This window comes from Oryza glaberrima, chromosome 1 (genome assembly GCF_000147395.1).
Source record: "Oryza glaberrima chromosome 1, OglaRS2, whole genome shotgun sequence".
NCBI classification, from domain to species: Eukaryota; Viridiplantae; Streptophyta; class Magnoliopsida; order Poales; family Poaceae; genus Oryza; species Oryza glaberrima.
This window is the reverse complement of record NC_068326.1, coordinates 13,299,855-13,316,511: the sequence shown is the minus strand read 5'-3', so window position 1 is coordinate 13,316,511 and position 16,657 is coordinate 13,299,855. Positions and strand designations below refer to the sequence as shown.

At 42.7% G+C, this 16,657-nt stretch overlaps 1 protein-coding gene across 2 annotated transcripts; it reads right to left on the bottom strand.

Annotated features, from left to right (window-relative positions):
* Positions 1-5,503: 5,503 nt before the first annotated feature.
* On the bottom strand, positions 5,504-10,129 carry LOC127755750 (polynucleotide 5'-hydroxyl-kinase NOL9-like). 2 transcript variants are annotated; one of them, XM_052281411.1, is made up of 9 exons: positions 9,915-10,129; positions 9,303-9,400; positions 8,719-8,752; positions 8,023-8,192; positions 7,683-7,863; positions 7,425-7,605; positions 6,690-6,801; positions 6,436-6,563; positions 5,504-5,723 (listed from the first exon to the last, which is right to left on the bottom strand). In XM_052281411.1, exons 1-9 carry the CDS (start codon positions 10,094-10,096, stop codon positions 5,661-5,663), a joined length of 1,149 nt encoding a protein of 382 aa, XP_052137371.1. In that variant the 5' UTR covers positions 10,097-10,129; the 3' UTR covers positions 5,504-5,660. The 2 variants fall into 2 exon arrangements, with proteins under 2 accessions (XP_052137371.1, XP_052137378.1); XM_052281418.1 differs by lacking the exon at positions 6,436-6,563.
* Between the last annotated feature and the right edge of the window lie 6,528 nt (positions 10,130-16,657).

The window sequence follows — 16,657 nt, the reverse complement described above, 5'->3', positions numbered from 1 at the left end:
GGTGGGTGGGGTGGGGAGGAGGCGATGCAGCGGCGGTGAGTGGGGTGGGGAGGACGCGGCAGCGGTGGCCGACGGCGCGGGGGAGTGGCGTGGCGTCCCAGGGGGAAATTTAACTCTTCGCCAATTTTAGATTGGGCAATTATCCAAATGTCCCTCTTTAGATTTGCATATACATTTTTTTACTATTTTTAAGAGATGACATCTTAACAATTTGCCACTTTTACTCACGTAGCATGCCAACATGGCAACAGGGTGTAGAAACCGGTGTGGGACCCGCTAGTCAGCCTCTCCTCTCTCTCCTTCACTCTCCAGTCCAGCGTGGTGCCGCACCACGCCCACCGCTGCCGCTACGCCTCCTCCGGCGCCACCATTCCGCCGGCAACACCGCCGCAAAGGGTCCGTCCGGCGCTGCTACGCCTCCTCTGCCAACGCCACCGCCGCGAGGGGGCCTGCCCGCCGCCACTAAGCTTCCTCCTCCGCCGGCGCCGCCACTACGCCTCCTCGGCCGTCGCGAGGAGCCCGTTCGCTGCCGCTGCCTCCTCCTCCGCCAGTGCCGCTGCTACACGTCCTCCGCCAACGCCGTCGCTCCGCCTTCACCGCCTCCACGAGGAGCCCGTCCGTCGCCGCTAAGCCTCCTCCTCCGCTGCGTCCTCCACCGCTACGAGGAGCCCCGTCTGCCGCTGCTCCTCCTCATCCATCGCTGCTGCTACGTCATGATGGCGCAACGCCGGATCGGAGGGAGAGAAGAAGGAGAGAGGAGAGGCTAACTAATAGGTCCCACACCAGTTTCTCCCCTCCGTTGCTATGTTGGCATGCTAGTGGGTAAAAGTGGTAAATAGTTAAGATGGCATCTCTTAACGGGAAAAAAAATGTATAAACCTAAAGAGTATTTGGATAATTGCTTAATTTAAAAATGGCGAATAATTAAATTCCCCGCGTCCCAGGAGGACGCGGATCGTCTGACCTTCAGGCCATATCCACCGTCCGACTCATCCGACGGAGGACGTCTCTCCCGCGCGCTGCTTCCTGCCATGTGATTGCTGATTCCATGTGAAGATTGATTAGTGTAATCAATATTATCAAAAAAAAAAAGTGTAAGCAATCCATGAGAGGTTTTACAGTGGTTGATATGTTCCTATATAGCAATGTACTTTTTTTCGTTTTACACAGTTACTTGCTTAAATTTATATTGTTACATACTCTCTTGTGATAAAATATAGCAAGAGTATTAGGTTTGCTACTCCCTCGGTCCCAAATTACGGGACGCTCTCTTTTTAAGAAAAATCAAAATCGGTAATTTTTAACTAATAATCATACTAACTATATATACTAAGTATTATGCATTTTAAAGTATTTTTTTATACTAATTTCATATTTGTTGGGAATATAACATGGAATAAATTAATGATCTAAGTATGTTATTGAAGACCGTGTAAAAAAATATAGACCTTACAATTTGGGATGAAGGTGGTATGTTTTAGTATGGAACACGGGAGAGCGCATGCATCACATGGGCGTGGAGAAGGTGGGAGAGCTCATGCAGCATGGGCCATGGGGGTTGCAGGGCGACGATGCACGGGCGTGTGGCACGGGTGCACTCGCATGCTCTAGTTGATATCGTTTGGGAGAGTAGGAGGTTGTTGACGGCTATTAAGTACTAAATTCACGCTGTCAATACCTGCATAAAATTAAAAATTTGTGGAACATATATGTGTTGGTATTTGCTATAGTAGATAAGCATGCTCCCTCCATCCAAAAATGTTAGACTTATTTCATATTTGAGTTTTTCTATATAAGTTACTCATACTAGATGATACCCCGCCGCGTTGCTGTGGAATATCTATGTGTCAAATAACTATGATGCATATAGAGATGTGCATATTGCATACAAAGAACATGACAGTTGAAATATACATAAAGCATTGGGCATCTTAATGAAGAAGATACCTCCACACTGCTGCGAGGATTTTAAGGTGCACTGTAGAATAGCTAGATAGACTGATACAGGTATGACAAAAATTGATACAATGTAACACATGTATGAGATGGGAATGGTAGATAGAGTCACATGTGTGTTATGAAGAGGAATGTCTGAATCTATATGTAGTCAAAAGTTACAGCTTGAAGTTGGTCAAATAGCATATAGAAAGTAAACAAAAGACTACTAAAAATCAGTCACGCGGCATATGTTTGATAGATGTATATTAATAGAATATGATAGAAAAAAGGTTGGCGTGTTGAATCGTAGTATATTTTCCACCAAATATTAAGTGGTATACTGTCAAAGGGGATCTATGTATTTGAGAAGGTAGTTGCTAAGTTGTTGTACTAAATGTTGAGATTATAGGCAAATAATGATTTAATCTATTCCATAAATAAATCATGACATTACAGATGAAACTAGCATGAATGCATCATTAGATCTACACATGTAAGCTACACAGTATAACATGAACAGATCAAATATGCGCAACATATTGAACACGTACCGAGGTGACGGAAAGACCGGCTGCTTGGTCGAAACTTTTCGCAGGCGTCTACGAAGGCACGAAACACGCGAGCGAAGAGGAAGGCGAGCCGTCGCGAACGAACAGGGAGCAGTCGCGCGAAGCGCTTCCCAAGAACCTTATTGCCGCCTTCTCCCGGTGCAGGACGTCGAAGGCAGAGGTTCCGGAGACCTGCTCTCCCGATCGCCGGTGCACGCCGGCGAGCGAGATGGAGTAGTCTACGAGCGACGGTGCAGTACAGAGTAGGAGGCAAACCCTAGATTGATTTCGCGTGTGTTCCGTGAAGACGGCAGGTCGGTTTATATAGAGAAGGGTCGCTTGATCAGGGCGCCCGCACGATCTCTACTGCGCGTAACCGAACCGGATAAGTCGCGCGTAACTTATCCGGACTCCACGCTGTTTGCACGCACCGAATTTTTCGGAACGTTTCCAAAACAAAAACGAATCCGAATTTGCAACAAAACAAAACTGCAAAAGGAGGCTGCATCTGCGCAAGGGTGAGAAGCCAATTTTTTGGACCATTCGACGCGTACGTCGTGCACGCGCGCCAGCCCAGGCGAGGCGAGCGAGCGCGCGCGTGTGTTTCCCCTCTTCTCTCCACCACACATGCTTCAAGTGGCTAGGAGGGCATCCTCCCTTTTAAGGAGGTCCCCCTCTCCTAGAATAAGCAAGGTGGTACTAAACTCCACATGCATGCCATCCCATGAGATGGGCTTTTGTGATTTTCCAAAGAATTAATCTTCGAGTGGGCTAAAGCCCATTCATTAATTCCAACACTAAATAATGTAGGAGGATATACACTAAATATTGTAATTCTGAGGGGTTTTATGTTGCCAAGAAATTACCTAAAAAAGCTTCAGTGATTTACCATTTCTTAACAACATATCTCTTGGTTAATATATGTTTTCCTGGGAAAGAAAGAGGGAGGGGGGGATTATTAATACCTGGTGCTGCACCAATATTGATGTAGGGAGAGATAAAACTGTCCACAAACTGTTAGGGAGATAGAAACACCTTAATGTGGTTCTGCGGCTCCATCGTTGCACATTTCAAAGGTTGTTAAGTGAATCATGATTCTGGTGCTACCTGCCTACTTGAAATATATGATGCGTGTAAATAAGCATTTCATCAAATAGGGGAAAACATTGTTCGAAGAAATTTACCTCAGAATTGATTCACTCGGTTCAACTGTTTGGGGAGCAGACAGCCTGAGCGCTTATCAGTCTTGATCATACTCAAGCGAGGAAGCAAGAACACAAATGCTCATGGTATCCATCTCCATCCAAGCAACTGTAGTCGACCATATATAGCCGGCTGAATTAAACATCTTGATTTGCTTCTTGGAAGACTGGGGGGAACAGTTTGGGGCAAAAGAGGCGAACCGGATGATTGGCTTCCATGCAGCTGCAGGAGTCCGTGCGGTGGTCGACAATTGAGGCGGTTTGAATGCTGTGGGAGTTTTGACATCCATGAAGTCTGCTCTTCATGGGCGTCGACGGTTCCGTTCTTCCTTAGTCCTGACATGCCAAGGAGGCAAACAGGCTGCAAGGCAGCTGGTGGTAGGCATGCTCGGCTCGACGTGGGAGGGGGAGAGACGGGCGTCGCAGGCTCCGGTGCAGGCGTGCAGCGCTGGGGACAGGGGGGGCGATGCGGCTGAGAGGCGACCTTGCGCGTCACGCGGCGTGGGAGAGGGAAAGATCGATGCGGCGTCGTGGGAGGAGGCGATGCAGATGCTGCGGTGTGTGGATTAACGGTGAAGAACTCACTGCTGTGTTGGGCTTGGGCTATCTGTTGTTTTTGGCCCAGTAAGCAAATCGACTGAAAATATCATTGGACGCTTGATTTTGATCAACGGTTGGAAGAAAAAAAAGTGACGTGGAAGCACCAAAACTCATAGAATTGCTATTAGTGGGGATGATGTGTATAGGTATATAGGATTAGTAGTCTAATGTATATAAGATTTAAATAAAAAGATAAATTAAATGTTTCATGGATAACCAAAGAACCATCGTAATTCTCATTAATTGTATGCATACATATATCTCTTGATCTGCTATATGTACGATGAGTTAATTTCTATTTGGTCTCAGTAACAATAATCCAGATCCTCTGGAGTACTGTATAGGACCCTCACTGCAGTAATAAAAAGTAATAGGTCAACCATTTTTTTAATGGAGGGACTATATACATTGGAACTTACTAAAAGTGAAGGGCAATCTAGTTATTTGAACTTTATATTGGTACGTGTAAAATAGATTCAAAATAACGTCTTTATGGTACGAAGGTTACAGTTTTTCTTTGGTTCATACTAGCTTCATCTCTTCTTTTATCTAAAGGGATATTTTTCTTTTGAGATTAATTCTCTAGTCCAACCATATTTCAAATAAAGGTTAGCCTACTCCTACTTTTAAGGTCTTGTTTAGATAACAAAATTTTGGTCAAAAACATCACATCAAATGTTTGGTGGACACATGCATGGGGCTAAATATGGGAAAAACCAATTGCACAATTTGTATGTAAATTGCGAGACGAATCTTTTGAGCCTAATTACGCCATAATTTGATAATGTGATGCTACAGTAAACATTTGCTAATGACGGATTAATTAGACTTAATAAATTCATCTCGCAGTTTACGGGCGAAATCTGTAATTTATTTTTGTTATTAGTCTACCTTTAATATTTTAAATGCGCGTCCGTATACTTTAAAAACTTTACCCCCAAAGAACTAAACACACCCTAAGATGGACGTGTCTTGTCCATTACACCCTCCATTTCAAAATAACTGCAGCACAATCAATGACGGATCGTGCATCTTCTAGAATCTCTAGGAAGTATGTACGGTCTTCCTTCGTCTGAAACGTAAAACACATGATAGCGCAGAAATCCTCTAATTAAAATGTTGGTATACTATAGAGAACTAGTAGTATCAAACTATCAATTGAGTTAGGTGTAGAGTATATCGGCATGCAACTATAGCTTAATTGAGCTAAATACCTTAACCATAAATGTTCATAAGTCATAACTTAATTATAGGTACACAGTATTATGCATCATCCATTGGAACTATCAGAAGTTTTTCAGGGCCGCAGCTAATATATTACGAGGTTCAGGGTTCAGTACACGCTACAGGTCCGACTTTTGCTGTATTTTGTTTATCCATGACAATTGAGCTCCCTTAGCCTGTCCGCTATATCACTTGCAGTATCAGATACCACCTGCAATCACATGTATCAGTTAGACAGAAAGAGGCAAAATACGAGGGAGCAGCAAAACGGCAAGATTAAGTAACTAATTTATCAAACTGTACAAATATAGACACTAGTTCATTGCAGCTGGCCAGCATGTGTGCACTATGATCAATTTCAATCGACAATTGCGTCTTTACTGGTGGTATCATATGATTCATGAAACTAAATAAATAAATAACATTAATTTCAAATTTTCCGTACAACCCATCTAATGTGTACTGTACTATCTAGGTGATAATACCAGCATACTAGAATGTACTCGATGTAAGAGAAGAACTAATGCTGGGCACTTCGTGAATGATTCACAGTGAGTTCTTGCACCCAAAGCACCCAGATATATTTTTCACAAATTTTCTTGGGACCAATGAAGTGAAAATTATTTACATAATTGACCATGCAATATATTGCGCCACTGACACTGTTAAGCATCCAAATTTCACAATAAACCGTGGTAGAAAAAAATGAATGTATTGCACTATACGTTATGGTAGAATGAGCAAAGACAAGAATAAATGTATTTTTGCATTGAACCAACACTGTTTTTTTATAACAATCATACCAATACTGATGCATGTGGTTCTATATATCTCACATTTCAACCGCTGGAAAATTTAGCTAGAGCTTTGGTTTGCAGAAAGAACAAATCACATTAGTGGGCAGAATCTCAATTAACTATTACCTGGAGCAGACATGTAGGGACTGTAAAACTACTGCGGAAAAAGATATCGGCATTTTCCAAAAGCTGACGAGAAACAGGAGTGATCAAATGAATACAATCTCGTGAAACATCTATGGCTTTGATGAAACCTAAATTGCAAGTCAAGAAAAATGGCATGCAAAAAAAATAGTCAACATCTGACCAATTCATTTCAACACAGTTGAACTAAATGGAAGGCTATCAAAATCATAAATCAATATTTAAACTGAACATACCTAGTCCAATGCAACAAGGTGTGGAACACTGATTTGACAAAGGTACAGATGCACTTGTTGCAATGCCAACAATAGTACCTTTCAAGAAGTGATGCACTGTATAATCAGACACCTACAGAGAAGCAAAACTTAGACCCTACATCAGTAATTTAATACAAAACCTCAAGAAAATTGCTGCCAGGAGCGATACTCCAAACAGCGTCGACTTTATCGCAGCATACTGGATTATTACAGTAAGCATGTCATAAGCAATTCTTATCTGAGCTATAAGTTGGTAACCAGTTGTAAACATGACATATTTCGTTTTGCTAAACTCCAGTCCTTGCATACAAAATTATTGTTCAAGATGACAATTTGATGACTATATATGTGACTGACAGTGCTGCCTGCACAAATAGCGGAATCAAATACTCATACAAACTTAACTTTACAACTTTTAGAATGACATCCATTGACTACTTGACTAGGTAAACGGGGAATAAGCTATAATATGCATTTTGTTTTCATTTTCCTGTGAAGCACTGAATGTGAAATTAGCTTTCTAAAAATCTATATATACAAAATGCCATTATTTTTGTTGCTGGCAAATACTAATTTGTAGTATTTCGAACATAGGAAATAAAGGATTAGTAAAAACATCACTACATCATATAATCTGAATAACGCATGATTCTTCTAAAAAAAAATTCTTGATTATAGTAGTGTTGAAAATGTAGATAGGTCCAAAGATTTCACCTGGCTGTGCAGATCAATAACCTGAAGTTTTGACAAAGGAAGCTGAAACGGTTCAATAGAAGCAAAGCCTTGAATTAAATCATTGTAAGAGAAAACAGGAAACTCCATGGGTAAGCACTGCCTGAAGTATGCAATTATCCTTAGATCACGAATGATCCTTGCCTCTTTCTTTACTAATAGACTGCACTCAAAAGCCATATATCCATTAATACTTGAAAGAAATATAAACTTATTAATTTCATTGCAATAGACACTTACTGACGAGGAGAGTGTTGTGCAGCACGAATTTCAACTAAATTAATGGCCGGGTCTCCTTCAGGTTCATCTAACCAAAACATCCCAGCAGGTAAATTTTTTCCCTCTACTGATGTTCTTAGCCGAATAACATGAGTTGGAGATGCATATTTCAACATCTCAGTCAGCATATGCAGGCCAGTACCTAAATATAGTAGAAAATCAATACATTTGCAAAAATAAGCAATACATTCAAATTCAATAAAAGTGACCCAATCATTTAGCCAAATCAACCATTGTTATTAACAGTAATAACTAATAACTTGGATGGGATGAACAATAAAATGGAGAAATTAAACATCACCTTTCACCCATCCAGAAGTGTTAATAACAAGTGGTATTGCTGATTTGTTAGGGTTATCGGTGTCTTCAAAGCGATAGAGTTCTTTGAGGAAATAATCATAAAGGCTAAATATGTAGCTCAAGAGAAGTTTTGGATTCTTCTTTGCAGAGCAATCACCGAAAAAGAAGCACCTAAAATATGCGCAACATGAATGTCTTAGGCCACTCCAAGAAGATAATCAATTTCACTTTCTCAAACATGATTGGGAAGTGAATTGAGTACACAAAAATCAGAGATATATTAACTTGAACAAGTATGATGCTTAAGATGCCTATTTCATGCTTAGCTTTATTATGATCATGTTCAGACTTATATTTATTACTATTGAAATTACAAGTGTATGAAAGTATTGACTACGTGGATACTTCAAACTGAACAGGCATCTCTTGCGTATTTGTGTATTTAGCTCCAAACTGGACTTTAGAAAGCTATATTAACTTAACTTTGATATTTTGAGAAACAGAAATGACTTATTATGGATTATTGGACAACAAATCAATGATTTGATGAAGAAATCAGGGAAGTATTTTAATAATTGAAATAAATTTATCGCATGCAGATATTGATATGCATTAAAGCAGTTAAGCAGAGGAATGCCAAAAGACCACACACATCATCGCACACTGAAAAACTGAAGATAATAACACTGCTGCTTACCTCTTTGGTGTCCGCAGGTACAACATTTTAAAATCTGCAATGATCACAAACCAACAAAATTTTTAGTCTTTTTGAGTAAATTTCACAAAACTACAAGTATTTTGACCAAATTATCACAAAACTACAGATTTAAGGAGTTGTATCACAAAACTACATATTTAGCACCAAATTTATCACAAAACTACATATTTTAGATTAAGTATCATAAAAATGCATATTCAATATTGAATTTATCACAAAACTACAACTTTAGAGTTTAAATCCCTAGCACCATTGTTATGGTGGAGCTATAAACATCATTACTTTGTGCTTAGATTGATTCTAAACCTGTAGTTTTGTGATAATTTAGTTACTAAATATGTAGTTTTGTGACACTTCATCTTAAATGTGTAGTTTTGTGATAAATTTGGTGTTAAATGTGTAGTTTTGTGATACATCGAGTTAAATATGTAGTTTTGTGATAATTTGGTCATAGTATCTGTAGTTTTGTGAAATGTAGTTTTGTGAAATTTAGTCTTTTTAGCCAGTTACACAGAAATGAGAAGAAAACTCAGGGAAGATTGAAAGGAACATAAATGTGACACCTTCAGCCTGTTCCTCAAGTACATGAATCGATACAAACCCAGGAGGTGTGAACTCTGGTTGGCCAACATCAGTATCCAGGTAGGCCACCTTCTTATACCTATAGCAAAGAAAAAAAAATTCTGAATAATGTAATAGCAAACTGAATTCCGAATGAAGCAAAACGCCGCAATAAGTAAAAAGAGTCACAGAAAATTGTAGTGCTTGCACTACTAATTATTAACATCAGATTAAGTAAATTACAAGCCAACATTGTTAAAATTTCTCACTCCTTATATTTTAATTAAGTGAAAGAAGATAGTTAACACCAATGCTGACCAAAGCAAACATACATAAATCAAAACAAGCTTAAACAGGGGAAAACTGTCGACAGATTAGCCACATTGTAGTACTTGATTGTACTATCTATTTGCTCATCATCCAACCACAGTCCACAGACAGCAGTACTAACTAATATTCACACGTCTAGTCACACACACACACACACACACTCAAACAGAAGAACGATCATCAATTCATTAGAAAGTTTTTAGTGGGGGACTTGTCCAGCAGAGTAAATTCAGGAAAACAGAGCCATTCTAGTAGAATCGCGGGCACTGTCAAGTCTCACTCACCTCCCCACGAGGGTGTTGAGGAGGAGGCGGGAGAAGGCGGACTTGCCGCTGTTCCCGGGGCCGCACACCGCCACCACCGGCGGCGGCCAGGTGCAGGAGTCGTACGCCACCGCCTCCGCCGCCTCCTCCCACTCCCTCTCCCTCTCCCTCTCCTCCGACCCCTCGCCGCCGCCGCGCCCCATCTCTCTCTAGCAGTTCGCTAAAACGCACGCGAAACAGCAGGTCCAAGAACTAGCGAGGCGAGGGCGCCGTGGCCTGAGCTGACCTTATATGGCGAAGCGCACACACGCTTGTTGCGTTCTCGCCGTGGGGAGCGACACGATGACGAGTGGGGCCGTCCTGTCAGTCCCCGGGGTTTTAGGTCTGTGTGCAGTGCAACGTGGTGCGGAATCAAAGCACCACGATTCGGGATCGTTGGTGGTTTGTTTGAGGGGCCCAAAATAAATATTCTTTTTTAAGATAACACTTAGTCATGCATTTACGACTCCACCACCACACCACCTATGTTTTGCTTGAAAGGGCGATTGCTTATTTGGCCCTATTCTAAAGGCTAACTACCAATTTGACCCTTTTTTTTGAGTTTGCTTGTTTGACCCTACTTTTCGAAAACGAACAATCCGTCTGACCCTATTTTCATTACAACGTTAAGGTTTGAGTTAAAAAAAAAGGAAGAAATATAATTAAAAATCATAATGCCCAAACTACCCTCAAGGAAACCCTATCGATCCCTAACCCTATCCACACCCGTTTCTCTCGCTCTCTCCGTCTCGCGTGCCGGCGAGTTGCGGCGGCGGCGCTCGTCTCTCTCTTTCTTTGTCTCGCGTGCTGAGTGGCGGTGGCGCTCGTCTCTCTCTCTGTCTCGCGTGCCGAGCGGCGATGGCGCTCGTCTCTCTCTCTCTCTCTTTGTCTCGCTCGTGTCGGCAGGGAACCCGCGCGGAGGAGAGGCGGATCCGCGCGCGGCGCCAGCTTGTGGAGGTAGGGGGTGGCGGCGGCGGCGGGATGTGCGCGCGGAGGGGAGGCGGATCCGCGCCGGCGCCAGCTTGTGGAGGTAGGTGCGGCGGTGGCGGCGGCGGCGGCGGGATGCGCGCGGAGGGGAGGCGGATCCGCGCCGGCGCCAGCTTGTGGAGGTAGGTGCGGCGGCGGCGGCGGGATGCGCGCGGAGGGGAGGCGGATCCTCACCGGCGCTAGCTTGTGGTGGTAGGTACGGCGGCGGCGGGATGCGCACGGAGGGGAGGCGGATCCATGCCGGTGCTAGCTTGTGGAGGTAGGGGGCGGCGGCGGGATGCGCGTGGAGGGGACATGTGCCAATGCCCACTTGTGAAGGGAAAGAGCGGCAGCGGTGGGAAGCTGAGAGGGATCCGCGCCGAAGATGGCGCCCTTGCCCCTCCCCAGGCTGCCAAGGCCCCCACCGCCGTCGATGATGATGGCCTCGCCGCCGGCCCCGCCGATGTCCCTGGCCTCTGTTAGTGATATGCCCTAGAGGCAATCATAGAGATGATTGTATCACATACTATGTTTACATATTTATCCGAATTTGTTCCTTGAAATAGATAAACTCATTATTGGTTAATGAATATCTAATTCTTTCATGAGACTCTTTATGTTATGTATTGCTATTTCTAAAGGATCCCTGATCAAATATCATATGTGGAACAAATATGTTTAGATGATCAGCACATATATTAATTGATGATCATGTCTCATGGATCATGGTATAGAGATACCAAATTAATAATATGGACACATGTTGGTGAACATGTTGTTGGATAGACCCAACATGAGACACTGCAAGAGTCATATGTGTTGTGTCATCAGTGATCTCATTTAGTGTTGGTGTTGAATCCTTAGACCTGAGATTATCATGGTTCTCAACATATGTAGCAGCTTACTTAGGGACTGCTAAACGCTACTCCGTAAATGGGTAGTATAAAAGTAGTTTTCGGGTATGCTATGAAACATGTAGTGGGATATGAATAATCAAGATGGGATTTGCCCCTCCTATGGAGAGATTTCTCTGGGCCCTTTGATGTTGTAGATTATGAAAGTGCATAGCCATGCCAAAGGTGATTGAGGAGTCAATCACAAATTATATAATCTATCAACAGGTTCGAGTGAATGATTGAGCTATTAGAGGATGGCACATATCTAGCCTTGAGCTTAATTGATATCGTGAGGCAAAGGGGTTCATACAAGTATACACTAGAGGTTCAGTCGATATGATCTTTATGTATGCCCAGTGGGTCAATACATTCTGCTAGGAGCCGCTGTTGACGCGTGGACCGAAAAGGAGTTTTTGGGTTACAGCCGAGTATATATGAACCTACAGGATCGCACGCTTAATGGGCCGGATTAAGGGGATTGGATAGAGATCCAATATAAGCTTAATTCGGATAGGGATCCGAATAGGAGTCCTACGGGCCTTGGAGGCCCGAGTGATGGATCCTATATATTTGTGAGGGGTGTGACCGGCGGAGGCATTGCATCACGTGAGAAAGCCCTAGCCGTCTCTTCCCTCCCCGAGCAAAACCCTAGCCGCGCGCGGGTGCTAGCACATCTGCGCGTGGCGTTCCGTACCTGTACGTGTGGATACCGGTAGAGGCACCGCTGGTTTACGATGCTGATCGGTGTGGGAGTACGGTGAGGAGAACGCACGAAGAGGAGAAGGTCGAGCCGGTGCGATCGACTACTTCCTCTACATCGACACGCGGTACTTCGCGAGAGTTCCTTCGACTTCTCAGCGTTTTCTTCCGCTGCACAGCGCGTTTGAGTGGTAACGATCTATGATCTAATACTTGCATAGTTCCTGGTTTACGCGATAGAAAATTTTGATTTATGCTATCGTAGCCTACTCGTATCCCAACAACCTCGTCACCCCACTAACTCGTCGGCTGCGGCGCCGAGCCCCGCCGACGCAGGCGCCGGGATGGCCCCGTCCAGCAGCGAGCTCACGCTCGCACTCGCGCCCACCGCGGCTGGGAAGAGTGCTGCTGGCGCCATCTCCGCCTCCGCCAGCTTCGTCGCCGTCGCCGGTGCATTGGCCGCCGCCGCCGTCGCGTTCTTGATTTAGATTTTTTAGATAGCCATGGTTTCGCCGCCGCTGCTATTGAAGATACTTGTACTCTACTACCACTTTGTCAAAATTCAGTTAAATTAAAATCAATTTTGTCAAAATGATTCAAATTTGTCAAATTTATGGCAAATCTACCAAACTTGTCTTAAATGTGAAAGAAATGTGTAAATATGTCAAAATATTTGAACATATACACGGTATGACATAATAGGGTCAAATAAGCAATATATAACATGGTCAAATAAGCAAGCGCAAAATAGACTATTCACCCCTAACTTAACACCGTCAACTCACCTTAACAGAACAGGGTCAGACCGATCGTTCGTTTTCGAAAAGCAGGATCAAACAAGCAAACTAAAAAAAAAGAGGGTCAAATTGGTAGTTAGCCTTCAAAATGGGGCCAAATAAGCAATTGCCCCTTCCCTTGAATTAAAAAATAATCAATCTTAGTGAAATATAAATGTAGCACTCATAAAATCGAGGGCCGCTTCCCTTGTTATCCACACCACGTACTATGAATACTCATCTACTAGGGATCCTTATATTGCAATAATTTTTCATTAATCGCAAAATAAACTTGACAAGTACTTTAGGACATATTAATTTGATGCAAAATTTATTGTGCATTTATCGATCTTTGTTTCATGTGGTTGTGTGCTTTTGTTAGTCCCTACCCATCCCACAAGAAACAACTGATGGTGAATCTAAATCGAGAGGTCTCTCCATATAGTTCATATTGTTTTAATGGGAGACCCACTTACATTAGAGAAGTGTTATATGCATTTCTTTTTTCTATTATAACATTGATGCCTTTTTTTCCTTCTTATGTTCTACAATCTGATTACACCATTGTGTTCGTTGCAATTAAATCTTTATGACAAGATCTTACATAACTATATTATGATAAAAAAATATTTATGTTGGTAAATTGCTTTTATTATATATGTAAGTTACTTTTATATTTGATTAAATTATTTCTTATGCATTCATAATGCTCTGAGTTGATCTTTTTATTATTGCTTTCAGTCTATTCTATAATTTATACAGATTAAATTTAACTTCTAGATAAATTTATGTTTTTATTCCTACAAAGGATTTACTTCTATGTCATTTATGTAAATTACTTTGAGACTTTATTGAATTACTTTCATAAATATATTTACTTAAAAATCTACTCTACACTTTACTTATGAATTTATTCCATATGGTTACTTTAACTTAGTTATAAAGTAATTATTTCTAATGTTATACAGAGTTACTTCTATTGCATATATAAGTTACTTCTACAATTTAGATATTTTTTTAAAAAATATGAGGACAGCTACAGCACGGGATTACGTTACAACATGAAGGTCACGGGTTAACTAAACACATATTTAATGCGTTTCTTTTCCGATCGAGCACCACATTGTCCACGCGATAACCCCCCCCCCCCCACCCGCCGCCTCCGCGCAGAAACCTCGCCGGTGATGCCTTCCCAGCCATGAACTTGCTTGGTATCACGCGCCTCCGCGTGCGATACCTCGCCGGCGGCGACGCGGAGCGCTGCCACAACTACTTCGAGCAGGACCACACTGACGGCACCTTCCCCTGTTAGGAGTCTACTCAGTATCACAACTATGCTCACTGGATCCTTCCCTCATGGACAACATCAACACTAGGAAAGGATGTATAGTGTCGAGAGGAGAAAGGGGGAAGAGAATAGGAGTCAAAGGTAATCAGTTCACCTACCGGCTAGGCAGGTGAGCTGACAGCTCGAGCTCCCTCCTCACAACATCATGCCTGATACCTGGTACTTGGCACCCTGCTATCTATAGGTATCGACTGGTACCTAGGTACGGCTTGATACTAGGTATCAGTTGAGGATGGTGCGGATGACATACCTGTAGACAAACGCAAATAAGCAACGAAGAGCTAGTGAGGAACACGATGCCACAACCTTGAGACCTACAGGAAACACCTCGCGATGCCCTCTCCCCCACCCCAGCCGGGGAACGACCACCTCCACCTGTCGTCGGTACCCAAGCCTCGTTCCCCTCCTCCTGCTTCTTCTCTTTTCTTCCTCCTCAGCGATGACAACGTTGATCTTGCTACTGTAGTTGCCTTCTTCTTTGCTAATCTCAACAATTCTGGTGGCACCATGACCTCACCGACCTCCACACTCTCACTGACGCCCTCCGATCTGGTGTAGGAAGGGGAAAGAAGATGGAGGATGCCGTTGGAATTGGGGATGGCGTCGGTTGGTTCTCCGGCAACCGGAGATGGGGATCACAGGAAGGGAGGGAGGTGGAGAATGGCGACCATGGGGCAGAGGAGTCGAGAAAGGGAGGGAGGAGGAAGGCGACTGTGGGGCAGAGTCATCGAGGAAGGGAGGGAGGAGGAGGACGCCGACTGACTCTGAGGAAGACGGAGTAGAAAACAGATCTCAGAAATGGATCTGACTCTGAGAAGTCGGTTGGGTTGTATATTTATCCTGTGGCCGCAGGGACACCGTTCTACAGTTTTTCTGTTTAAATAATTAAAATGTTACTGAATATATTTAACATGGATCTTATTTTGTCAAGTACAGTTATGCAAATATATCTTAAAAATAATATGTGATTTAAAAGATATATGTTATTAAAGAGGTTAAAAAAAGACATGTACCATTGTATTTTTTAAGCTAAATAGAGATTTTATATGGGATGGAGTAGTCTCCGGTTAAGAATAATGCACTACCATGCACTACCTACTCACGTCCTTACGTTTCCTTTTGAGTAAAATAGGTCATAAATCGTTAAGGGTTGTATTTTTTTATAACCTCTCCAATTAAATTTTAGTCCTAAACTCTAATTATTTTAAAAAAAATGGTGACGTGCCTATCACTACGAGATGCTTCTAATGATGATGAATCTTAAGATATGCTGGCTCAGAAGGATAGAGTGCTCGTGTGTTCATATGCTGGCTCATAAGGATAGAGTGCTCGTGTGTTCATATGCTGGCTCATAAGGATAGAGTGCTCGTGTGTTCATAAGGATATAAGGATAAGTACGTGTGTATATATGAGCATCTACATTTTTAAAAAAATGCATAACAAATCTCTAAATTTGTCCAGCTGACTCGCTTAGGTACACAAACTCTCCATCTACGATTCGATTCTCACCTCTGACCAGCACTTGAGGAAGCCGACCGGTGCCACGCTGGACTGGAGTGCTGCGCGCAACATATGCACTACTCGATCACATGCCGTTCTTTCTTACATAAAACTTTTCAAATAATGTCAATTTTATGCGCCTTAAAATATTTATGTTCCACCTGTACTCTCATAGCTATCATTGATTTTTAGGTATTCAAAAAGTTGATTCACATATATCTGTTTATGTGACTATTATAAATCATACTCTTTGAGGGTCTGATTGCAAAATGCCTCTGAAAATGGCGACAACGCTCCCGGGTGCCCTATCTCCGAAATTTAACTATTTGCCACTTTTAGATTGGGCAATTATCCAAATGCCCCTTTTAGGTTTGCACATATTTTTTTCCCCTCTTATGAGATACCATCTAAACTATTTGCCACTTTTGCCCACGTGGCATGCCAACATGGCAATGGAGGGGAGAAACCGGTGTGGGACCCACTAGTCAGCCTCCTCACTCTCCTTCTTCTCTCCCTCCAATCCGGCGCCACGCCCACTGC